Source organism: Lethenteron reissneri, chromosome 31, assembly GCF_015708825.2.
Source record: "Lethenteron reissneri isolate LAM-NWPU_2019-01 chromosome 31, ASM1570882v1, whole genome shotgun sequence".
Lineage (NCBI taxonomy): Eukaryota > Metazoa > Chordata > Hyperoartia > Petromyzontiformes > Petromyzontidae > Lethenteron > Lethenteron reissneri.
The window spans coordinates 12,714,414-12,740,090 of record NC_083809.1 but is presented as its reverse complement, the minus strand read 5'-3'; the positions used below and the strand labels follow the sequence as shown (position 1 = coordinate 12,740,090).

Genomic DNA, 25,677 nt, shown 5'->3' with positions numbered 1-25,677 from the left:
AGCCGACCAGGCAGGGGCTTCCGATACCGCAGGGGAATAAGCATCTGTGAACCAGGTGGAATATCAACAGATGCCACGGATAGCGCCTGCACTTGTACGGCCGAAGCAGGTCGCCCCCAGGGCGACGGCAGAAACGAAATTTGACGGCCACCCGGCAGTTCAATACAATTCTCATTAATTTTGATCAAAATAGGCATCTTAGCCAGAAAATCAGTGCCCAATAAACAGGGAACTGCCAAGGATCTTGAAATCAACACAACGCCCGAGGCCGACACATCCCCAATAGATATTTTAGCGTCCACCTGGCCCACGATGCCCATACTACCCCCGTTCGCAGCGACGCACGACCCGTAAACCGGACGCACGGCCCCGGGTGGGATGCCTAACAGATGAAAAATGACATCCGAAATAATAGTCGCGGACGCCCCGGAATCGACCAAAATGCGCACGTCCACCCCTTGTATAGACCCCGGCACGGTGGACGAACCCGTAGCGGCCGCAACAACCCTCCGTGCCAATTTGCGCCACTGCGTCACAGAGCGACAAGGCCCCGTCGAAGGTCCCTCTTTAACAACAACACTATGACCGCACAACGAAGGTGATGGGTGAGGTGTAAAGCCTTGCCGGGTGTCTGGTGCGTGCCGACTTGCCTGTTTCGGTGGATCCTTGGGCGGCTTGGCCGGTAATGAGGCCTCCTGTTGTGGCGGACCCGGGATGCGGGCCCAGCAGTCCTTCGCGTAGTGGCCCTTCCGTCCGCAGCGGAAGCAATCGGCGTCGTTGCGCCGAAGCGCAGGCCTTGCATCGCGCCGCCCGCGTATCGGCGGTGCAGCACGAGAGGCCGGTCCACCGCGGCCTGACCATGGCACCGAGGCGGCCGTCAGCTCCTGAGGGCCCCGCTCATCCGGCACGTATACCGACTTCGTAGGGTCCCAACCCAGAGCGCCACCCTCCGCGACGGGCCCCCCTGTCCACGCCGTGACCTGTTTCCATCGTCGTAGGTTGAATTGTGCATCCAGACATTTCGCCGCCGCCCGGGAGGTGAGCTTCTCATGCCCGCACACCGGCATGGGAATCCCAAGATCCCGCGACAGCTCGAGCATCTTGCCCAAGATGAGAGGCTCGAGCAGGTCAGGTGTTGTATCTGGATACGCGGCCATAGCCAAATCAAGCACTGCACCCCTGTACGCCACAGGCGACTCCTCGGGCGCTCGTTGTCGTTGAGCGAATCGCCGATGCGCGTCGTCAGGTGGCTCGTAGGCGTCGGCCATTTCTTGAAAAACTCCATATAATGTCCTCTTCTTCTCGGCCTTAATGGAGCGAAAAAAACGAACAGATTCGTCGTCCAGAAGAGTCGGCAACACTTCCAAGGCCTCAGCATCGGTCCATCTCGCAGAACGGACCGCCGCTAAAAATCTGCAGGCGAAAGCGCTCCAGTCGCCCCCAATGGCGAATTCCTTGACCGTGGTGAGATGGCGACTCCGACTTCGCTTCACCCCGCCCTCCGCCGATGGTTCCTCCGGAGGCAAATTCAAAATGGCGTCGAATCGCGGCGTGGTCAAGATGGCGGATTCCCGCCGCGGCACGCGCAAGATGGCGGCCTCCTGCCGCGTGGCCCATGGCGCCGGGAGTGAAGAACCCGTGGCGGCCTGTGGAGCACTCTCCGCTCTCTCCGTCGCCGTGCTTGGGGTGACGAGATGACACAATTGGCCCAGGGCGTCCTTGAGAGTCTCCAGTTGCTCAGCCACCTGCAGCCATCGCCGATCAGCGTCTGATGGTGTCGGCGGCCCTGACACTGTGGCTACATCTTCCACTCCCGTCCCCGCACTCGTTTCAGCAGGGCTCTCCTCCACCACCCTGGCAGGATCCATGTTTGGAGGGAAGTCTTCGTCTTCGGACGAAGAAGCCGATGCCGGCGCTGGAACATTTTTCTTTCTCACTTGTTTCGACATGCCGTTGCACTTCCGACACCAATGTAATAAAGGACTCGACCACGATGTCTGGCTTTGTGTCCTTTATTCGGTTCTTCTCTCTTAACCCGCACGGCTGTCCTTCTATAAGACTCTATACTGACACTGATACTGCTCTCCTGCAGTTTCTCCCCTCGTCGTTCTCTCAGCCTCTCTCTCCTCTCGTCGCTCTCGTAGCCTCTCCCTCACACACAGCCTCGCCGGCTGTGTTCCCCGCAGCTCCTCGTCCGCCTTCTCTCCAGCCGCCCCACCGCTGTCTTCTCTCGCAGCTCCGCTGGCTGCTCCCTTAGCTGGCCACCGCTGGCCGCCGCTGCCACCCCTTGGCTTTGCCCACGTGGCCTTACTCTGGTCCAGTCCCACTCGTTCTGCCTTCCTCTTCCGGTCTCCTCCCTTAAGAACCTTAACCTTTCCTCCCACGTCACCTAACTCCACCTCTCCGTGACGTCACATCCGGGAGGTCGCCCGCGCCCGCATTACATAGGTATGGAACAGCGAATGCGGGGCCCAATGTATGGGTGCCACGGTGGCAAGATGTTAATTACCTCGTCTAGTATACAGGTCGTGGGTTTGATTCTGACCCTGACGCCTGTATTTTTTCTCCGTGTCCTCTGGGTTTTCTTTCCACATTGAATGAAACCCTGGAACAATCGGCAATGGCAGGAGAAGACGGAGCCAGACACCAGCAGTCGCAGACACAAACTACGGAGGGGTGGCAGGAGGTTGCAGGACGGCTCGGCCTGCTCCTTACAGCCGTTGCGCAGCTCTCACTGCAGGTGGCGGCGAGCAGGGGGGCCGGGGAGAGCGCGGGACGAGACGCAACTGCAGAGCCCGCGCGATCGCCAGCCACCACGCTTGTTGCGGCGGAGCTAGTGCCATCGTCAAACACAAATGCTGCCGCGACCACGGCGTACGCAACGCAGAAAGCGGCCGCCATTTTTCCTGCGACCGACATGACGCGGCAACTGGCCGCCATGGCAACAGTGTCCCGGGGAGCGACCAAACCGGCTCCGAGGACGCAATCGCAATAGAGAGCATCAAATCGGCCGCGACGGCTGCCCCCCCCCCCCCCCCCCCCGTCAAAGAATTTGTTGCTGTGGGCAGGGACTGGGTTGCTTTTACTCGCCGTTTTGAGGCAGCCTACCAGTCCATAGGTTTGACGGAGGAGGCTCTGCGGGTCCTGCCAATGGCCCTCGACGACGACGCTCTTGCGACATTCCGAGCCGTTCCAATCGAGTCGAGGGCTCCACTTTAACGAGCCTACAGGGAGATGGCAGCCGTCTTCGAGCCACCATCCAACACGCGGCAGAAGTTCCTGCAACGGAGGTGGGGGGAAGCTGAAACGCCCCTCGCTTACCACAGCGCTTTGATGGTACTTGGGCAGATTCCAAAGAACACAGGATGAGATGTTACTATCCTTTGTGCAAGCACTTCCAAGAGTTCATGAACAGTGAGCCTGGTGAAATTTGGGGAGCGCATCGTCAGTAGTGACCCTTTGGTTCCTAGGGTGTTTCGGCCTTTCATACTATACACCCTCCCCAAAGGCGGCCAGCGACAGGGTGATCAATCCTACGCTTGCGTCCCATTCCCAATTAGTCATAGGAGTTGCCTTGTTGTTGGTAGCCAACATCCCATGGGACTATGCATGGCAGGGGCGTCCTCCTCCCTGAGTCAAGCATTGTTGACTGCATACCTCCTGGCCCTCTCACTTTGGGGCCCAGCTGGGGTCTTTCCTCTTCATCCAGAGCCACTGACTGCTGCCTTCTGCCGCCTCCGATACAGCTTTGATTGCCGAACGCTGGTTCTGGCCCTTAATTCCCAGGAGGCATATCAGCGTATGGATCTGGCTGCACTGGACTCTAACGATAGAGAAATTGCTGATGTTGGTGCAGGAGACGGGGATCGTGCTGCCTGTCATTGATGAAGAAGCGCAAACGTCCCTATGGGAGGACAGGTGCCTGCAAGCTCATGACAGCATGAACTATCGGCCTCGGGTAGTAGCCTGGGCAGGTGCGCCCCAGTTGAGCGATGTCGACGTAGCCCTCAAAGGCTTGGGACACATCCCGACAGATGTGGCTAGATCTGAAATTGCCACCATCCTTAAAAAATGCTAAGAAACCCATTAGTAACATCAGCAAGGATGAGTGCTCTGAACTCGCAAAATTTAAAAGGAGAGATGACATTCTCTCGGCCGACAAGGGCAATGCTACTGTCATCATGGATAAAACTACATACAACACAATTCAGGACTTTCTTAATGATGGCAGTTACACCAAAATCAACAAAGATCCTACTAACAGCCTGGCTACAAAAAACAACAATATCATTACCAGTTCAACTTCTCTAATCGAACCAGTGAAACTGCTCTCCCTAAAACCTTTTGCTGCTAGACCACCCAGATTATATGGTCTTCCTAAGATCCATAAATAAGGTACTCCACTTCGGCCCATCGTTTCCACTATCAATTCACCTACCTAAAAACTGGCCTGTTTTCTGTCTGAAACCTTGCTTCCATTCACTGGCAAAACGACTTCAGCAGTACATAACTCAGCTCACTTGGTCTCTCTAATTAAGGGCATTTCACTGTCCCCAGATGATTTTCTCGTCAGCTTTGATGTAGTTTCTCTGTTCACCAAGGTTCCTGTGTCTGACACCTTAGCAATAATTGGAGATTTAGTCCAACATGGACTGAATCCTGATGTTCCTATTCTGGTTAGGCACTGCCTTATAAATACTTACTTCACCTGGAATGGTACTTTCTAAAAACAAAATGAAGGTACCCCCATGGGTTCCCCCTTATCACCAGTGATAGCGAATGTTTTCATGGAGAAATTTGAAACAGATGCCATCCAGACATCCACCCTACGTCCTTCCTTGTGCAAGAGACATGTATATGACACTTTCGTCATTTGGCCACATGGCCTTCCAGCATTGAACCAATTTCTCCACCACATTAATTCCATACACCCATCCATCAAATTCACCATGGAAGTGGAGAAGGATGGTAAGCTACCATTCCTGGATGTTATGTTTGAGAAGAGACCTGATGGCTCGTTGGGACACTTTGTCTACAGGAAAGCCACCCACACAGATTCCTATCTGAAACCTGATTCCCACCACCATCCGGCACAGAATTCCCTCATCAAAACACTACACCATAGGGCCCACTGCATTTTTGACCAACACCACCTAGCCAGTGAACTGGAACACGTACACCAGGCCCTCAAGATGAATGGGTACTCGGACCGCATTGTTCGCAAACCTGTTTCTCCAACCATGGAGGCACAACGCAACAATTTGCGGTCGTTGCTACAATAATTTTCTGACATTTTTAGCAAGAGCAAATTCGACATTGGTCGTACCTCACTGCTACAGCATCACATTGATATGGGCGATGCTGCTCCTATCCGCATAACTCATTTCGATAAGGAAAATGTACAGCTGGCAGTAAAGGAAATATTGGTGGCAGATATTATCTCACCGTCAACAAAGCCCTAGGGAGCACCGGTGGTATTGGTTAAAAAGCAGGACGGAAGTCTGATTGTGCATTGATTTACGAAAATTGAACAAAGTCTCAGTGGTAGATGCGTATCCGCTTCCACGGATGGACGACCAAAATCTCAATTACATTTGCCAAGTCAGGGTAAACAGATATCGCCACATTGCGAAGTGTAACATTGTAACGTATTTAGAAAAATTATATACATACCATTCGCCACTACATCGCGGTGACGTCACCACAGCGCTTGTGCCAGGTGAAGTGCACTTTTAATCCACGTACAGTGTCGAAGTTTCGATAAAAGCACAACAAATGATGTTCGCGTAAATTTCCCTAAACGTAGCTGGAAAAATATGTTGAGACTAATATCTATCAACATTGTAGACCAGATGTATTTGCTGAGCCCGTAGCAGTGTATTTTTGTTGATACATTTCTGATGTGCAACGATTGCCATCTCGTTGCCGTTTGCATCTGTAGTCATCACTTGAAGTCGTCATTGACTGCAAACAAACAAAACAGCCCAATGATAATACATTTGGTTTTCCACTAAATTTGCCTAAACTCGCAGCTCTGTCATGCAATGAACATTACTGTCAAGTGGCAGCGTAGGGTGGGGATATCCTGCCCCGGTATGGTGGACCAGAGATATCTCATCTCATGTCATGTTGTCGATAGCTAAATTGGTAGAAATGTATAACTCTGTTGGTAAAGCCTCCACTGGATGGCGCTTTGGAAAGCCCATCTTGAGGGTATTTTTCCTACTCTTCCACGCTGGCTAAACGCCTTGGAAGAGGTGCGAATACCCACGCTTTACCACACCAGATACAACCTGGCGCTTGGCTGTGGTATACCCATTTATACAGCTAGTTGGATAGATTTAAGAAACCTGCTCATTGCTTCCATTGCCACACAGATCAATCCAGCGACCTATGGGTTGCCAAGTCAAGTGTGCTAAACATTACATATGATAAAAACATTCTTCTTCAGGATACAGTGGGAGGAAATGCATTTGTAAAGAAGTGTATTGTTTTGAGACAAAATTTTCCAGACAACACGTAAAGTCCGTATCACCAGCTCTTTTATAATTTCTACATTTGGACGTATTGGCAGTACACTAGTGCAGCATAACATACCAGTCCTCATAATACAGTTGAAAATCAACATTTGAATCAGCAAATCGGTTTATCAGTCTTTAGTTGACTCTGTAACCAAGTTTGACGCGATTCGAAGGTTTATTCAGTCGACTGAAACTTGCTAAAAAAAGGTAAAGACTCACCGTTTATTTGGGTCCGTTAGATCGAGGAACTGTCCGATCAAGTCTAGGGCATGAGTCAAATCTGCCTTTGGAACACGGAGCCAATAGCCATCAGGCTGGGTGCTGCAATACGGCAACAGACTGTGAAGCGTCATGTTCAGCTGCTCTTAATGTTCGTCTTCCAACTGCTTCGACATCAGGAAAATTGATTTTGACGCACTCCACAAGATTTTCTGACCGGGGTTGCGAACCGTGGGAAAATAAAGGACTATTGCGCGAAAAATGTGCTTTATTTTCAAAACCGTGCACCGGTGTACCGCCAATACTTAATTTGATCTATCCCGGTGTTACAGTGAAGTCTGTTGTGAAGGACAAGATAATTAGTTTAAAAACTTGCATGCAATGGAAAAAAATGTTTACGCCTTGTTACAACCATAAACCAAAGCCCATATTAGAGGACCAATTGATCCGTACGAAGGGTATCCAAATGCAAAACAATACAGCGGGGGGGGGGGGGGGTAAATACATCCTGGATGGACTTCAAAAAGTTAGTGCAGTCGGAGGTCTGGATCGATACTGGCAAATTGCCGAAAATTATAGAAGCCATAGCCATCTTAAGCAGAGAATGAAGGCTGATGACTCCCAAAGCTTTCTGCTAATACGGGCATAACTGCTGTGAACATCTGCTAACGCTGATAATCCACATATAAGCAAACAAAACCATTTGCTTACAGAAGCTGAACAATCGACTGTGACGTGGTTTGCTCAGGCTCAACCCTTTTTGAATCTTTACGACATCCCTCCAACCAGATTGTACAAATTCATCAATGTGAACTATATATGTATATTTTCATCGCATTGTTTCTTTTGAGGTGCCAACATGGGACAATCGCAGGAGATTTCCAATGTTGGATAGCTATATCAAGAATCGATGTGTGAGGCCCAAAGCACAATCCACTTCAACGAACCAATGTGACTAAATCTCATGTGGGATTCTGTGATTTTCCTCTCATGCAGAAAAGCAAACCAAAGTGCCTAGGCGTAACATTAGGCCAGACCCTCAGCTACCAGTAATACTTAGAAAACACCTGCAACAAAACAAACTCCTGCATATCATAATACAGAAATTAGCAGGTGCATTATGGGAAAACAACACATATCTCCGGATGTCGACACAAGCGCCGGTTCTCTTGAGAACAGAATATTGATGACCAGTCTGGTGTAACAGTCTGCATATAAAACTCGACAGACAAATCAATGCCATGAGGATAAAAAATAAGAGGCGCACTTAATCTGTGCCACTACCATGGTTTCCATTGAACATTAGGAAAGAATCCGCTGTACTTTAAGAATACAGATACCTATATATATACAGGACATATGATCTGTGCCGGTGATCCGAGTAATGTCCCAAACACTTTTTTGACCCCTGATGACCGACAAAGACATCATTGATTTGTCGTTCTAAAGCTGGATGGCCTAAGAAATCCTGAAGAAGTAACTCAAAGGTTTGGCACATAATTTATCTGGCTTTAGCCTGCATAGAAAACAATGGGCTGTGCTTAATTGTGTAGTGGCTGTGAATATCACCGTGTGGTGCCGGGCTTGCGAGACCACGGCAGATAATGTTGTCATTAAGTGCAGCCCGGTTACTGGGCGTAGTACCAGCCCTAGCGGGGCTTGGGTGAGCACTGGTTAGCGCAGAGGCACCACGTACAGTGTGCGGTGCAGGCTCCCGGTGAGGCAGCGAGAGAGTCAGCCAGCCAGGGTTACGTTGAGGCATAATACGCTGGTTGACCTGCCGACACGTGACCGGATGATATTGGAGGGAGGCCACCGGTGGATGGGGGCCGCTGGGTGGTCACGTGGTATAGCGGAGGTCTTGGCAGCCTTCGGGAAAGGGCCGGAGAGATCGAGAAGGTAGGCGGGGTGAGAGGCAGAGCCAGCCCCAGCCCGATATAACGGGGGCCCACGTGGGGCTCGGGGTTCTTGACTGTTAGTGAAGAAGATCCACGTCGGGTTGAAGAAGCCTCTAGCCACGCGGTCCGGGACCCAGCTCGTGGTCCGGACCGGGATAGCGGGACCGTGTCTAGTTCTGCCGTAGCGTGGTTAGATTGGCGTTCAACACCTGAATGTAGGTTATGTTTTGTTGTGTTGAGTTTATGTAATAGTGTTGCTACCAAGACAACGTCTGCGACTCAGTTGGACTCACTACAATTGTATCTGAACACACGGTAGCTGTGGACATTTGCTTCACAAATGGAATATAAAAGAGTCCGATCTGTGCATCACATAAGAGACCACTGCGAAAATATGCTTACACAGGAGGTAGAGATTGAATGTTGTGAGTTGCTCGTCAAATGCCATACGACTGAGATAAAGCCTGTGACATCCAGAACTTCCTCTTCTCAGTATCACAATAGACTGGTGAAATATCCGAGCGTCATTGCAGCTAGACATACCTTTTTCCTCGTTCTTGTAAAACCAGTCACTGGGTGTCACCATTCAACCAAGCACAAAAGGGTATCACAATAACCATGCCACCTATCACGCGTAAAACTCATGGCTATTTAAAGCTCCACCGCAAGACAGTACAGCAAGACTCCAGCAAATAGCTTCCTCTCTGTGAACGTCACCTCGTCACCGTGAGTATTTTCTCTACCATCACACACATCAAACGATGCAAACACAGGCATTGTTTCTAGTTAAGTGCTCGAGTAATTTCTTCCATAAGAGGTTTTTTAGGTTAGATCGCCTAAACATATAAATGTGTTGTTAGAACCCGGTCACCACCCGACAGCCAACTAGTAAGGGTTGTCACGTAAACAGAACATGCCAATTCGTCACTAGTACAACACACCGGTGTGTTGGAGAGCCAAGCCAACATTTACAATCCGAGTACGACGTTTCGCCAGTAATTACAACTAGCTTCATCAGTTTGAAGAAAAGTATCCTCCCCATAGAGGTTAGTAATTACATATTTACGCGATCTAACCCAAAAAACCTATTATGGATATTGGTCGCGAAAGCCTATGTGTTAAACCAATAAATATCTGTTTGTGGGAAAATGGTTAAAAAGCTGATTTTTTTTTACATATATTGTATTGAAAAGTACATCAACGTTAGCCGAGTATGGTATTAATACAGTAACGCCTGAATTATTATATTTTGCAAGCATATTTAGGACAGAATAACATGCAACACACTGGTGTGTAAATAAGAAGCACTTTATGGCCAATTCAAAGGTTACAACAGCACCATGGAGATTATTTAATTTCGTCCATGATGCTTTAGGTGCACAAAGATTTATCCAAACATGCCAAGAGCGACTCTAACCCGAAGAAGCATATGCAAATATGGCGTTGATTTCCTCTAATTATTTGAAACGGAAGTCACTTTGAATGCATTTTCAGTCTTGTCACAGTGGACGCTGCTTCTCTTGTTCGCATTAACCCCAGATTGTGTTTCCCTTAGGAAATTAACTATCGTGGAACATCGCACATATTCACTGCACATTTGTGATGTTTAAGAAAAGAGTTGTGGATACGCTTTGTCAAGTTCTCAATAGAAAAACCCCAAGGATTCCCACAATAATGGCTTCCAGGTAAATACTACGCAACAGTTCCGCTGTGTATGCCATGTCTGGTAGGCCACTGAGTAGGCAGTAGCTACTCCACTCCCTGTATTTGTAGATGCAATGGGAGATATCTACTTTTTTGTAGTTATAGTGCAGCATGTCTAATAGGCATCATCCAAAATTTGAATCGATTCGACAAAAGTTATAACTTTGACAACATATTTCTTAAATGCTAAAGTTTTGTTTTGTGACCTCCAGGTGAAAGATGCTATAGAATTATAAATCATCATGATTAACAATTAGCTTGCTGAAGTGGTCTTCAACTGCACATAGACGCATGTGAAACAATAAATCCCGTGAATTTGGCAATAACCTAAGCAACTCTTGGTACGACGTGTCGCCAACAGCATGACATACGTGTAGAGGACTAAGAACCCCTTTCCCGGGCTTTTCGCCCTTCAAACGAATCCAAAAGGCGGCTCCCACTCACGACCTATGAATCCGTAAGCCACTTGCGGTTAGCCGATCGCACGAGGCGAGGTTCACATTCGAACGCGTGAGCCGTTGCAGCATCCTAACAGCTTGCGTTTGAGCGCAGGCTCTCATAATCGATTAATTAACTAATTCAAAAGGAGTGAATCTACACAAGTGTTAATGGACGTTACAATTTATTAAAGTGTTTTTGCTAACTTTCAGTCCTTCTTTACCCGATCCAGGTCCACTGCAAATCAAGGTGCTGAAACGGACTCTTCCACAGATTTTTTCCATATTAATAATGTAATCAAAACAGACGTGTACAAGGGAATTAATTGGAAAATAACACAAGACACGTTCTATAGGTCACAAAAAGCAAATGAACATGTTTTAAAATTAGTTACTTTACATGGTTCATATTTTGGAACAACAATTCAACAATGTGTCATCGAAATGTTGGGGCTGGGCAAGGCATCTCATAGACAGCACGACGCAACGTATTCCACAGGAGGGACGGAGAAGAAAATAGAAATAAAGTCCTCTAGGTATTGGGTGCAAGAAGAAGATTTCAGATGGCAACATATTGATCCAAAATATGACTTTGATGATTTAGTGTGTATAGGTCTTCATTATGATTGCTTCATGGTGTACATGATATCTAAGAAGAGTGTGAAAGAGCTTATAAAAGATAAAAGAATAAAACCCCAAGGAAATCAGGGATATTGGTTTTTCAGAGGGTCAGTTGAAGATAAGTTGTGCACAATTAAATCAAAAGATGATATAAAAACATATTTCAAAAAACAACGTGAAAACGGTGGAGTGTAATTGTAATGTAGTCTCCCGAATCCCCCCTCCCCTCTGATTGGGTCTGGCTAACTGCAAGGGGATAGTCAGAGAGGAGGCCAGGAGACTACAATCAGCCGAGCAGGCCACTCCAATCCCAGGTGAAAATTCAGGAAAGCAGGCTGTAGACGTGGGCCTACATCAATACCACCAGTATTACATAATGATGCCATCCTAAGAAAGCAACTCTCATAGTATATAATGCATATTAAAAAATGAGCGTTTTTCACCATTAACACAGCCGATTGCGCCTTTTAAGGATTTCGCTTCCGATACTAGAGCAAAACATCGTACACTATATCTAAGCACAATTCAATGTAAAATCATTAATATAATTTACAGCATAGAGCAATAACGCGGGCAATCTGCGGGTGGTAAAGTAAAATAGGGGGTTAGAACTAAACACTGAATAAAATATAGTACATTACACAATAACATAACACGTAAACATTACATAAATTTTACATGCATTTTATAATACATTCCTGCGGAGGGAGCTGGTAGGAACGTTGGGTTCCTCGGTCAATGGCCAGGGTCAACGGCGGCGTGGTGAGGGCAGGCACAAGCCGGCGTGAGTAGCTTAAACGTTGAGTTTAAGCTGGCCATTGAGTTTTATAAGGGCACCACGGCGTGACCAGCCCCTCCCCGCCCCACCCCTCCCACCCCCCCCACCCAGCCCCACCCTCCCCACCCAGCCCCTCCCCTCTCCACCCAGCCCGACCCCTCCCATTTTTGAATGCACGACGGACGGACAAAATAATCCCCTGTGGGCTGGTGGAACCAGTTGGTTCCTACCAGTATTAACAGTGATGACAGTGTCAATGCAGTGATGGGGGAAGGTCGGGTTAGAGGGGCTCAGCCCACCCTCTCTTCTTCTGGGCCACAGATGCAACACTCACCGCAACGCTTCAGGTCCACAATTAAGGGCAAAATTAACCCTTTCGCAGAATCGGAACAAAACATTTAATAACTATCGGCACAGCACGTATTTATGTCGGAAAGACGTACGGAGGCTCCCACCAGGCAACGGAGGAGGGCGTGTGGCACAGTTTTGCGCCAGTTGTCGTGAAGTGCGGTCGTGTCGCTGCGGTTCTCTGCGGTGAGTACATTGCATTTTTTTTTTAAACGGCGGTGCTACGCCTCCTGAATAAAATGAACGGACCATCGCTTGCGCGTTCCGGGGTGGAGCTGTAGCGCCAGAACCACGGTCCCGCGAAATTTGTAACAATGGCGTTACGCAATGCAGTGATGTCACCCTGTGATGCAATGACATGACACATGCATCATGTGACTTCCTGAACACCGTGTTTACACGTGGATACCCACATTTCCAGGCCACGATTGATAAATTGGGAAACAAATAATAAACCGTTTATTAAACCCTTCCCCCATCATCTCTTTGACGTCGTCGTTATCGTTGAAATTAAAGGTATGTAAAGTTAATGCAACGTTTATTTATGTTTTATGTTTTTTATTGTTATTGTGTAATGTAATGCATTGTATTCGGTGTTTAGTTCATAAACAGGCAACCCGAGTTTAGCTATGACGAGTCTGACAGCGGCCGTGTACTTTTCCAACCGCGGATTTGCCTACCACGGGATTTTCCAGGAACCGAACATCCGCGGTTGGCGAGGGATTACTGTATTGCAAAGTCAGTTTTGTGTCACCGAGTGACTTTTCATGAACAGCGCTCTCAGGTATTGCAAGTCAGGCAGTGGGTATTGGCGACAGAGACCTTGGCATTAGGTTTAAATCCCAACACATTTTTTTGCAAACAATTTTATTATTTTTTTACTTCAGGTTGGTAAAATGAATACATGCCATAACGCCCCTTTGTCACGTGATTGTTACATTTTCTCCAAATAGGTTGTGCAGATTAAGTAACAAAAAAAACACGAGCATAAAACAATCTTTACAAAAGTACCTTTAAAGACCAGCATTAATTAAATGACAACCGGTAAACTAGTTTTAGAATCGATTTCCGGTTAGGAATGTCAGGAACCGGTAAGCATTTCCAGTGGAATTTTAGTAATGAATGCACTGATTGGTGCGTCCGAAAGGTGTACTTTATAATTGTATTTTTAAAAGGCACAGAACATTATCCTAATTATGGAAGTGACTGTTATCACCATCTATTCACACTGTGAACCCTAATTAATAAACTTAGTCGAAACTCGGGCTGATCTTCTGAAATGATGAAAAACAAGTTTTACTTGTCTCGATTTAAAGCTTTCGTGACTGCAGGGATTCATCTTCTTGGTTCTTTCGGTAAAGTCGCGTAGAATGGAAATAATTAAAATATTAAATATAGAGATTTGTTTTATTTTATTATTTCCCTTCTACGTGACTTTACCGAAAGAACCAAGAATATGAATCCCTGCAGTCACGAAAGCTTCAAATCAAAACTGTTAATCTGTGTTAGATATTGGAAATACTCAATGGTTGTTCCCAGGTCTTCAAACCAGGATATCAATTCCACCTTGGCACGAATAATGTGGCTAATTTATGCATTGTTATGTGTACACGTAACATCATGAATAGTAATGCCCGTGTGGGCTTGTCTAACGTTCTGTATACAAATGACTCATCCATTTCGCCAACATGTGTAATGGCAAGTTTACATTTGGGGGAAAAAATGCTGAAAATTGTCTAAATTTATACAAGCAGACAATATTCAAACACATAAAACTCAAACTTACTGCCTTGTGTCAGGATATTTTACGATAGCTCACGTAAGACATTTATATGCTTTGCTAAGTGTTACAATCCAGTTAAAGAGTCTCTTTGACAGCATGCAGACGCATTCCCATTTATGGGCATTGTTTAATCCCTAGCCAAAAATGTAGTGGCCAAAAAGAAAACCAAGCTGAACTTTTTTTTTTACAAATAATAGCATTTTAATAATGATGTAGTATTTGTGAGTGTGATTTTGTTAAGGCAATTTGTGTTGATTAATGGGATATGTACTTTGTAATCATGTTTAGCAATATAGTATTTGTGCATCACCGACCTTGATAAATGTGACTGGTTCCCTGTGTCGATGTAGAGCTATATGCACCGGTTTTAATTTATTTTACGGTATGTTCCAAGACATTACCAACAGGTGTGCGTGATTTTTTTGTATGTAACGTGAACATTTTGAACAATAACTGGAAGGGTTATAGAATGTCAGTTGTTTCCAAGAATACCAAGTTTGGAGATTGTTCCCTTTACAACAATGTTCTATGTGCATTGCTGTTTAGTTATCATAAATATATAACCGAATATATATCCTTGTGTGAGGGTTGCTCATTTTTTTAATATGGGAGAGGAGTTCCAATCCATTTCTCTCCCATGCAATGCCCTCAATATTATAGAGCACCAATGTGAACTTTTAAATGTAATTTAACGGTGACAGAAAGATTGACAATGACTCCATCCGTAATACAGAGAATCTTAACAAGTTTTGGAATGTATTAACTATGCCTTGGTTCGATATGCACTATTGATGCACTATGCACACGGGCACGGACTGTGGTGGATTTCCTGACAATATAACCAACTCTTCAAAACTCTTGGCAACAGCACACATTTAACATAACCCCGTAGTTCAGCTTAACACAGCGCCCCCATGTGTCGACAATCACAACTCCGAGTACAACCAACTCTTCAAACTCTTGGCAACAGTAACAAACACACACTTGTTCAACCCTGTAGCTCACAGCTTAACACAGCGTTCCTGCGTGTTGACAATCACAGAACACTGTGGTGACAAAACAGATTCAGCAAAACGTGACGACCGTTCGCACCCAGCCTTACGAACACACCATTCTTAGGTGAAGAGACAACGTGGCAGAAGCCCAGGGTACGTAACGGCAGTCTCAGGACTTGGTTGGCGCTTTCAACAGGGCTCTGAACAACTCAACGCAGCTGCACTATCGGGACTTGGTTTTGGAGCTTCCAGCAGTGCTCTGAGCGACTCAACACTTCAGCAGGCCCGGGTCCCGGCTCGCACCCAAAACAGCGCTCACAGCGACTCGGTGCAACACAGTGGCGGCTGGTGATATTTATTTTTTGGGGGGCGCATTTTTTTATTTTATTGAGGGGGGCAAATAAATATAAAGCAGTACCAAAAACCATTTTGACTACTTGAATATAAATTTTGATGATCTTTATTTACATTTCAGACCAAAAGAAGTACCAAAAAGCATGTTTCCTACTTGAACATAAATGTTTCTCTTTTATATACATTTCAGACCCAAGTACCAAAAAGCATGTTTCCTACTTGAACATAAATGTTTCTCTTTTATATACATTTCAGACCAAAGTACCAAAAAGCATGTTTCCTACTTGAACATAAAAACGTTAGTTTCATGCTATTATCAATATGGCTGCGGCTACTTTCATGACGTTTGCATTTGTCAGAGAGATGTTTGAGGTCTCTTACCCCCGTCGTTGTCCACAAAACTTCAGTGCCGACACTTTGAAATAAAAGACAGGGAAAACAAAAAAGAGAATTGCTAACATCACATCCAGCCAGCCACCTCCGTTTCTCATAACAAGCGCGGGTGAAGCTTCGTGTGTAGCTTCGTCCTCTGTCACTGGCCTGCTGCTGGATTTGTAAATCGGGTTGGTCCGGTCCGAGATCCTTTATCTTTTTTATTTCTTCCAGCGAAAGCCTTGTGAAAGGGTTTTTTTGTAAATAAATTACAGAATTTGGATGAACTGCTGCCATTGTTTACACAAAAAATTTGATCAGCCTAGCAAGTGTCAAAGTGGTGTCGCCTGCGCACTCGCAGTAGTGGCCCAGAGCGTAAATTTGAATGACAGGTGACGAGAACCAATCAGATTGGATAAAATAACATGTATCCAATTCTGATTGGCCAGGGACGCAACGACTTGCGCCCCGAGGAGAATCTTTAAGAAACCAATTAGAGACCAGCTTCAGGTCACATGCTGTCCGAAAATTTTAAGTCTCACATAGACATCCATTTGTCCGGCACCCCGCATGAAACACATTGAAAAACATAGAAAATAGTTGACCGATTAAAGCCAGTTTTTATTAAATGCTGATGCTTTTCTTACTACCAGCCGGCACATCGTATGAAAAAAATATTTTATTTATGTATTTTTTGATAAATTTTGTATATGTATATTTCTTGAATATTGATGGGGGCGGCGCCCCTGCGCCCTCTATTGACGAGCCGCCACTGGTGCAACAGCTGTCCCAGCCACCGACGCGTCCACCCCGCAGCACTGCACAAAGCGACTCCGCGCACCAACAGCACCGTGCACCGCCCAGTCCACACAACTGCAGCAGCACCGACAACAGTCCCAGCCACCGAGCCCCTCATACAACATCAGCGTGCTGCAGCAACTAAGTAATGCCGGCCCGGACAAATATACAAATTTAGTCCCGCCCTCACAGCCTCTGTCAATCAACTTGGTACGTGCAGTGCGGAACCACACAAGCCCTTCAAACAATCACGCACAATTCTAGATTTGAAGCTTTCGTGACTGCAAGGATTCATACCGAACACTCACGCACAGCCCCGTCGACTGCCCCTCGCCCCACACCAATTGGCCTCCCCTGACTGGCCAATTCGTGTCCCGCCCCCAGTCAAGGTCAGACTTTGTGGCGCCTTGGCTTCCGGAGACGGTGGGCTTGGAGGATTTTCCCCTCCACAATAGCACCCCCCCCCACCCCGAGGCGACAGGATCCATCCACACCGTTACACCTTGTCTATTTACATACAAGTGCAATAATAAACATTAATCCATGTTGACGTTTCTGTAACTTAATGTCACCAAGACATTTTCACGATGAAGAAGTGACTTGTCCTTACAAACTTTTGTTTCAGGAAATGTGATTTCATGTTTATTTAGGGGCCATCCATAAATGACATCACGCATTTGGGGGGGTGGGGTGTCAGACATTTGTGACGATGCATGACGAGGGGGGGGGGTGAGAAATATGACGTGACATCAAAATGCGCAACTTTAAGTAAATGTAGACAACACGTTCTACTTAATTAAATAGATTTTTAAAATAAATGTTTTCTCCTACAACATCAGAGTGCAGCGCCACATTAAATATGCACTACAATGACAATAGTTTAAAGCGAATTAAAGCATGTTTTATTTTCAAAATGGAAATATGGTTTGGGGGGGGGGCAGAGCTTTGTGACGTCATATTTGAGGTGGGGTCTGACTTTTTGTGACGCCGTGTGACGAGAGGGGGGTCAAAAATCGTCCAAAATCGCGTGACGTCATTTATGGACGGCCCCTTATATGTGTGCACTGTTTTTAATGTATTTTGTATTGCGGTTGTTTTTACCCTGGTTTTTATTTATCAGATTTTTATGCATTTAAGAAATGATGTATAATTTTAAAAAGTATAAGCAAAGCATATGCTGATGTACATTGAGGGTAACGGTGCAATATTAAAAAAATGTATGAGTCCATTAGGACACATACCTCATTAATTAAGAGCCTAACAGCATCGTTAGCTGTCAGCGGTATTAGCTCTGCGGAGCTGAGCATAGTCTTCCCGCTCATGCCCAGCTGCAGCTGCTGTACAACAGTCAACGCTATGTCACTACACATATATGGGGATGCATTGCCGATGTTATTTCTTTTGTATGAGCAATATATCAGGGGTTCATTGGGGTATCAGTAATCGCACTAATAATACAAATGGTAACATTATTTAATAAATACAAATTCTAAATTATATCAACAGTATGTAGTGTACTCATGAGTGGATTCTAACGTACTCCTCCTAAAAGACAGCGGTGGGAGATGAGGTTGGAGGAGCTGCTGCTGCGCTCACAATCCGGGGTCTTTCTCTGAGAACTCCAGGACCTCCGTGATCTTAGTGATGCCCTCAGTCCTAATTTATGTGAAGATTCTTTTGGGGGGAGTCCGAGACTCTCTACTCTGCCCTCGTGAATTCTCACTTGGCTAAAGGTAATTTAGAACAGTCATCGGCTTACGACCACAATTAGGTCCTGATGCCCATTCGAATGTCGGATGGTTCGTAAGTCAGAACACAATACAGTAATGTGTTGTGTATATAAATGTCCATTTGGTCAGTGTTATGAAACATGTTAAGGTTCAACAAAAAAGGGAAGCATTATTAATCTCATAAATAAATATTGTAGATTTGCATGTAACATTGTAAAAAATACTGTATAGAAAATAAAATATAAAGTAACAAATTAAAAAAACTTTCATTTTCACTTACTTTGAGTCCTGATGTTGGCTTGCTTGTCAAAAAGGGCGCAATGAGTAACCACAATTGTACACACGGGGGCACGCGTGCACACACACAAAGACAAAACACAAAGATCCGCCATATAGCCTTAACAGATCTTTGGGGCAAGTGCTATTGGCGAGCACCTGTGAAGGCCGGAACGGTACACGAGGGGGTGGGTGATCAGCACCTCGCCCGACCTCCTGTCTCCCCAGTGGAAATGTTTATATACCACACCAGGTACTCATTTGATGATGAGTCGACCAAGGGGGAGGCCCAGAACAGCTTCAGATAATCTTCACTGGTGTTCGCCGTGAGCGGGAATCGAACTCGGGTCGCCGCTTTCGTAGCGCAGAGTGCTAATCGCTGCACTACCGCTCCCCACACACTTTCTCACACACACACGTGTGCATGCGCACACACAAACAATTACTCCCAGTGCGAGGCTGACTCATTACATCTCGTGGGAAATCGCTCCACTGTACAAAATAGTTCCTCGGTTCAATTTGCAGGTGCGAGTCTGCGTTTCAAGTCAGTGTGAAAATATATATTTCATGTAAGCTGCTTCGTAAGTGCGGGCGTTCATAAATCGCGTGTTCGTAAGTCGAGGAATGGCTGTGTAGTGGCGTTAATGATGGCACTAGACAGCACCAGCTACTACCCCAGGAGTGCGGCTGTGCGCGTGCAACCTCTCTCGGAGGGCCGGAGCGAGTGCGGCATGCGAGCAGGCCCTAGGGGGCGTAGTCCTGGAGACAGGGTAGCAAGGGGGCCCGGAAGGGGGCTCGAGCGCTCGTGAGGGGGAGCCGGGAGCCTGCTGTATGAATCCTGGGGTCCTGCGCCTCGTCGTCTCCGAGTCTTCGGTCTTCGCTCGGCATCGTGGGTCAGGCAGCGTATTAGGCTCAGTGACCCGTTTGTGTAGTTAACTCGCTATTCACATAGTTAACAGTGTAGCCACACCTAACTATAGAACCAGTATACGTTTAGAGTTATCTCGTGAGGGAAAGTTGTTAATAAACGTGTTGCCTCAAACTCCAGAGTGTGTGTCTCCAAGTACACCACTACACCTGTAATATCAAAAATATATACGTAATCGTGACTATTAATCGTAATTAATTGCGGGGGGTGGGGTCTGGTTAGCTAAGAGCGTGCGTCACTCTCATTGGCTGAGACAATGATTGGGGCGGGTACATTTCCTCAGCCAGCACTCTTGCGTGTTATCACTCCTGAGCACTGTTTCGATTTTTGAATTTTCTTAATTTTTTGGTAAAAATGTTCTCCAGGACAAAGAGAGCTATAATGAATCAGTGTTCTATGGGGTCGTGCTAATTGAGGTATGCCTGTATTACTATTATACAACTGATAAAAATCGGGAATTCGAATGTCCCTAGAAGACTTAGGTCTTAGGAAAAACCTCGGGGCACAACTCTGGTTCTCAAGAGCTGCAACTCGAAATCTTCAACTGCTTAGTGTACAGCTGAAAACGGTATGAAAACTGGGTCTGGTTAAGATAATTATTCAAGAGATTCAATAATTGAGATCTCAGACAGAATGAAGACCGGAAAGCCTCTGCGGCCTTTAAGGACCGGGTCAGTGGCACTGCTGCTTAGACACTCAAGAGTAAAAAAACATGACAGCACAACTCCTTGGACACATCGAATCCGTATATTTTGAGAAATAGACTGCATAAATCAGCAATCCAAAGTGTTCTGTAATAAATAACAACCCGGAGATAATTTCAACAATGAAATGGATCCATTGCATGAGAAGGTAAAAGCTGCCTTTGAAAGCATTCAACCAAGAAGCCTCGTTTCGTCTCTAACCGTACCGCATGGCAGAGGTGTGGACTCGAGTCATGTGACTTGGACTCGAGTCAGACTCGAGTCATGAATTTGATGACTTCAGACTCGACTTGGACTTGCATAACAATGACTTTGTCCCACCTCTGAGGTGTGGACTCGAGTCATGTGACTTGGACTCGAGTCAGACTCGAGTCATGAATTTGATGACTTCAGACTCGACTTGGACTTGCATAACAATGACTTTGTCCCACCTCTGCCGCATGGCGGCTCTGGGAGAGGGGAAGCTACACGGATCAGCTTTGCGAACCATGCCACCCCTGCACCGACTCCTTATCCTCCTGTGTCCTTGCAAGCAGACCACAATTATTGCCTATGGCACATGCAGCCACGTTTAAACAGACCACCAATTAAGTGTATGGATTTGCATTGATGGGGCACTTGCTTGAATACCTCGGGAACTCAAACCGCCTTACTTCACATCTCATCTCCACCATTCCAAAGCCCTGCCGCAGTCTAACTCAAGGGATCCCGCTGGCAGCTGTCCTCGTGCGGTGGCGTCAGGTGCCCAGAGCACAGGCCTACAAATGGGCATTAGCATCTGACAAGTCGGGGGGGGGGGCGATGTTGCTATAGTCTCTTTCCAATTAAGACATTTGCCAATAGTTTATCAAATATTATGATCTTGTACCGTGGCGCCAGCACACATGGCCTACCACTACTATGACAACGAGGTGTACTCCATTGTTCAGTTACAAGAGGAGGGATCATTCTCTTGTGTGCCCACGTTGGAAAGTCGCCTCAGAAGGCCAAACGTGACTTGTCCAATTCAAGTAGGAGCTCACTCTCCGCGGGACCATGCAAAACACACGCGAGCTCATGCGCGGCGGGGTCGGGGTCACAATTGGGGTCGGGGGGTTCCGCGCGGCCAGGCTCAGTCAACCTTGTGCTCCTGCACGACTCTCAGCACCAGCCGCCTCTCCCGCAACAGATGCGCGTAGAGCTGAATGAAGCCTGCGGATCAACACACACCAGGGGAAGGGACCGGGCAGGGGATGAAGCAGACGACAGCAGAGAGGTGGAAGCAGCTGGAAACATAACCACCGAATGACAGACTAAGCATGGCATCAGTCTACCCTCCTCGTATGTTTTGTCACATTTAGTCAGTTTACTGAGATAAAAACACATAATAGAGGCATGAGTCCAAATAATAGCATTTTAATATACTCTTTGGTTCTTTCGGTAAAGTCACGTAGGTATAAAATGAAATAAATTAAATCAAGACATTTCAGGCGCAACACAAGCGTCCGTCATTCGATGGGACAACCACAACAAGAAACAATTGCTGAAGTGGGCAAAAGGGGTGCTTGTGTCGAGAGGCTATATACAGGGAGGGAAAACGTATTTGATCCTCTGCTGATTTTGTACGCTTGCCCACTGACAAAGAAATGATCAGTCTATAATTTTAATGGTAGGTTTATTTGAACAGTGAGAGACAGAATAACAACAACAACATCCAGGAAAAACGCATGTCAAAAAGGTTATAAATTGATTTGCATTTTAATAAGGGAAATAAGTATTTGACCCCTCTGCAAAACATGACTTAGTACTTGGTGGCAAAACCCTTGTTGGCAATCACAGAGGTCAGACGTTTCTTGTAGTTGGCCATCAGGTCATTAAGGGTTCGAGGCTGACGTTTGGCAACTCGAACCTTCAGCTCCCTCCACAGATTTTCTATGGGATTAAGGTCTGGAGACTGGCTAGGCCACTCCAGGACCTTAATGTGCTTCTTCTTGAGCCACTCCTTTGTTGCCTTGGCCGTGTGTTTTGGGTCATTGTCATGCTTGAATACCCATCCACGACCCATTTTCAATGCCCTGGCTGAGGGAAGGAGGTTCTCACCCAAGATTTGACGGTACATGGCCCCGTCCATCGTCCCTTTGATGCGGTGAAGTTGTCCTGTCCCCTTAGCAGAAAAACCCCCCCCCAAAGCATAATATTTCCACCTCCATGTTTGGCGGTGGGGATGATGTTCTTGGGGTCATAGGAAGCATTCCTCCTCCTCCAAACACGGCGAGTTGAGTTGATGTCAAAGAGCTCCATTTTGGTCTCATCTGACCACAACACTTTCACCCAGTTGTCCTCTGAATCATTCAGATGTTCATTGGCAAACGTCAGACGGGCATGTATGTGTGCTTTCTTGAGCAGGGGAACCTTGCGGGCGCTGCAGGATTTCAGTCCTTCACGGCGTAGTGTGTTACCAACTGTTTTCTTGGTGATTGTGGTCCCAGCTGCCTTGAGATCATTGACAAGATCCTCCCGTGTAGTTCTGGGCTGATTCCTCACCGTTCTCATGATCATTGGAACTCCACGAGGTGAGATCTTGCCTGGAGCCCCACGCCGAGGGAGATTGACAGTTCTTTTGTGTTTCTTCCATTTGCGAATAATCGCACCAACTGTTGTCACCTTTTCACCAAGCTGCTTGACGATGGTCTTGTAGCCCATTCCAACCTTGTGTAGGTCTACAATCTTGTCCCCGACATCCTTGGAGAGCTCTTTGGTCTTGGCCATGGTGGAGAGTTTGGAATCTGATTGATTGCTTCTGTGAACAGGTGTCTTTTATACAGGTAACAAGCTGAGATTAGGAGCACTCCCTTTAAGAGTGTGCTCCTAATCTCAGCTCGTTACCTGTATAAAAGACACCTGGGAGACAGAAATCTTTCTGATTGAGAGGGGGACAAATACTTATTTCCCTCATTAAAATGCAAATAAATTGATAACATTTTTGACATGCGTTTTTCTGGATTTTGTTGTTGTTATTCTGTCTCTCACTGTTCAAATAAACCTACCATTAAAATTATAGACTGATCATTTCTTTGTTAGTGGGCAAACGTACAAAATCAGCAGGGGATCAAATACTTTTTCCCTCACTGTAATTGAAGATTTAGTTCAACATGGACTGAACGCTGATGTTCCTACTCTGGTTAGGCACTGCCTTACTTTCTACAAACAAAATGAAGGTACCCCTATGGGTTTCCCCTTATCACCAGTGATAGCGAATGTTTTCATGGAGAAATTTGAAACAGATGCCATCCAGACATCCACCCTACGTCCTTCCTTGTGGAAGAGATATGTGGATGACACTTTGTCATTTGGCCACATGGCCTGCCAGCACTGAACCAATTTCTCAACCACATCAATTCCATACACCCATTTATCAAATTCACCATGGAAGTGGAGAAGGATGATAAGCTACCATTCCTGATGTTTTGTTCGAGAAGAGACCTGATGGCTCGTTGGGACACTTTGTCTACAGGAAAGCCACCCACACAGATTCCTATCTGAAACCTGATTCCTACCACCATCCGGCACAGAAGAATTCCCTCATCAAAACACTACACCATAGGGTCCACTGCATTTTTGACCAACACCACCTAGCCAGTGAACTGGAACACGTACACCAGGCCCTCAAGATGAATGGGTACTCGGACCGCATTATTCGCAAACCTATTTCTCCTCTACAAACTAAGTTGCTCCTGTGGTGATTCTTACATTGGGGAAACGAAACTGCATGTATCGGACCGTGTTCGCGAGCACAAGGCAGATCTGAAACACGGCAGGACTAATACCTCTGCTGTGGCTGACCATTGCTATAACACTGTGGGCTCTCATGATATCGTTTTTTCCGAGACCAAGGTGCTCTGCAAACCTTCCAGCTACTATCAAAGATTTGTTCATGAAGCCATCCAGATATATAAACATAGATATAACTTAAACCGAGAAGATGGATACAAATTGAGCAATCATTGGAATTATGTTATTAACCAGGTAAAACCTTAACTGCTTTATAGTTTGCCTTCATATCTGCATCTCCAGTTTTCTTCAGCCTCCTACCCACAGCCCCGCTTACTTCCCAGCCCCGGGATTTTACCGTGCTAGTTTCCTACCCCCAGCCATGCTTACTTCCCAGCCCCGGCATTTTGCTGTGCTTATTTTCCTCCTACCCCCAGCCCCGCTTACTTCCTAGCCCCGGAATTTTGCCGCACTTGCAGCACCCCATCCTCCCTACCCCACACCCCCACCCTCTCTATCTCTCCTCCCTGGCTCCGCCCCCCCCCCTCTCTTACCTATATAGCCTCTTGACACAAGCACCCCTTTTGCCCACTTCAGCAATTGTTTCTTGCTATGGGTGTCCCACTGATGACGGATGCTTGTGTTGCGCCCGAAACGTCGTGATTAATTTTATTTTATACCTACGTGACTTTACCGAAAGAACAAAACAGTATGGATCCCTGCAGTCAAGAAAACTTCAAATCTAGATTTAATTTTAATACGTACAATTTCATGCATATTAATCGATTTTAACTAATTGTATTCTTATGATGCTTGTTTATCCAGGAAAGCCTCACTGAGTCTCAAGTTTTTCATTGTAAGTGGGCAATATTGGCACTGCTACTGCTGTGCGTAATCCCAATTGAAGTAATTTGCAGGTACAGTACTTTTTCAGCATTGAGACACTTTGGCCAATACCAGTGACTATGTTGTGTATGGGATTAGCAATGAGAGGAGACCGCAGAACCCAGATGAAACCCATGCAGAACAGAGGAAGAGAAGCACAAACTCCACAGAGAGTGGCCCATTTCTGGTGGAATCAACCCCAGGGGCTTCTTGCTGAGGCACAGGGGTCACTACTGGAGTGCACGGCAATATTTAACATTGGAGGGAATGCGGTCACGTGAGAGGCACTCGTGTGCGGGATGACCTGATTGATTTGACCTTGTCGGTATAGCACCCCTTCCATGCCCCCACTGCTATCCGCCAGACCCAGCTGTGATGGCCAAGCGCACCAGGCACGTAGGCGATCATGATGGCAATGAGGAAGGTGTGGTAGTCGAAGGAGAAGTTGTGCGCGTTGGGCATCGTGATGGAGTAGAGCCCCTTGCGCTGCACGTGGGGCAGCGCCGCGTGGATCGTCAGCAGCTCGCCCAGCACACCCAACGGGTAGAGCACAATGAAGAACGAGTATCTGCACAC

At 46.5% G+C, this 25,677-nt stretch overlaps 1 protein-coding gene across 3 annotated transcripts in view; it reads right to left on the bottom strand.

Annotated features, from left to right (window-relative positions):
• Nucleotides 1-20,490: 20,490 nt before the first annotated feature.
• The window catches only part of LOC133349819 (very-long-chain (3R)-3-hydroxyacyl-CoA dehydratase 2-like), a 28,605-nt gene continuing 23,418 nt past the window's right edge, over nucleotides 20,491-25,677 (bottom strand). For 2 of the 3 annotated variants that reach the window (XM_061563607.1, XM_061563609.1), the window contains exons 6-7: nucleotides 25,406-25,669; nucleotides 20,491-21,657 (exon numbers count right to left, since the gene is read on the bottom strand). In XM_061563607.1, the coding sequence (XP_061419591.1) occupies nucleotides 21,582-21,657; nucleotides 25,406-25,669 (340 nt within the window). In that variant the 3' untranslated portion in view covers nucleotides 20,491-21,581. The remainder of the gene's footprint in view (nucleotides 21,658-25,405; nucleotides 25,670-25,677) is intronic. The other variant, XM_061563608.1, reaches the window with a different exon arrangement.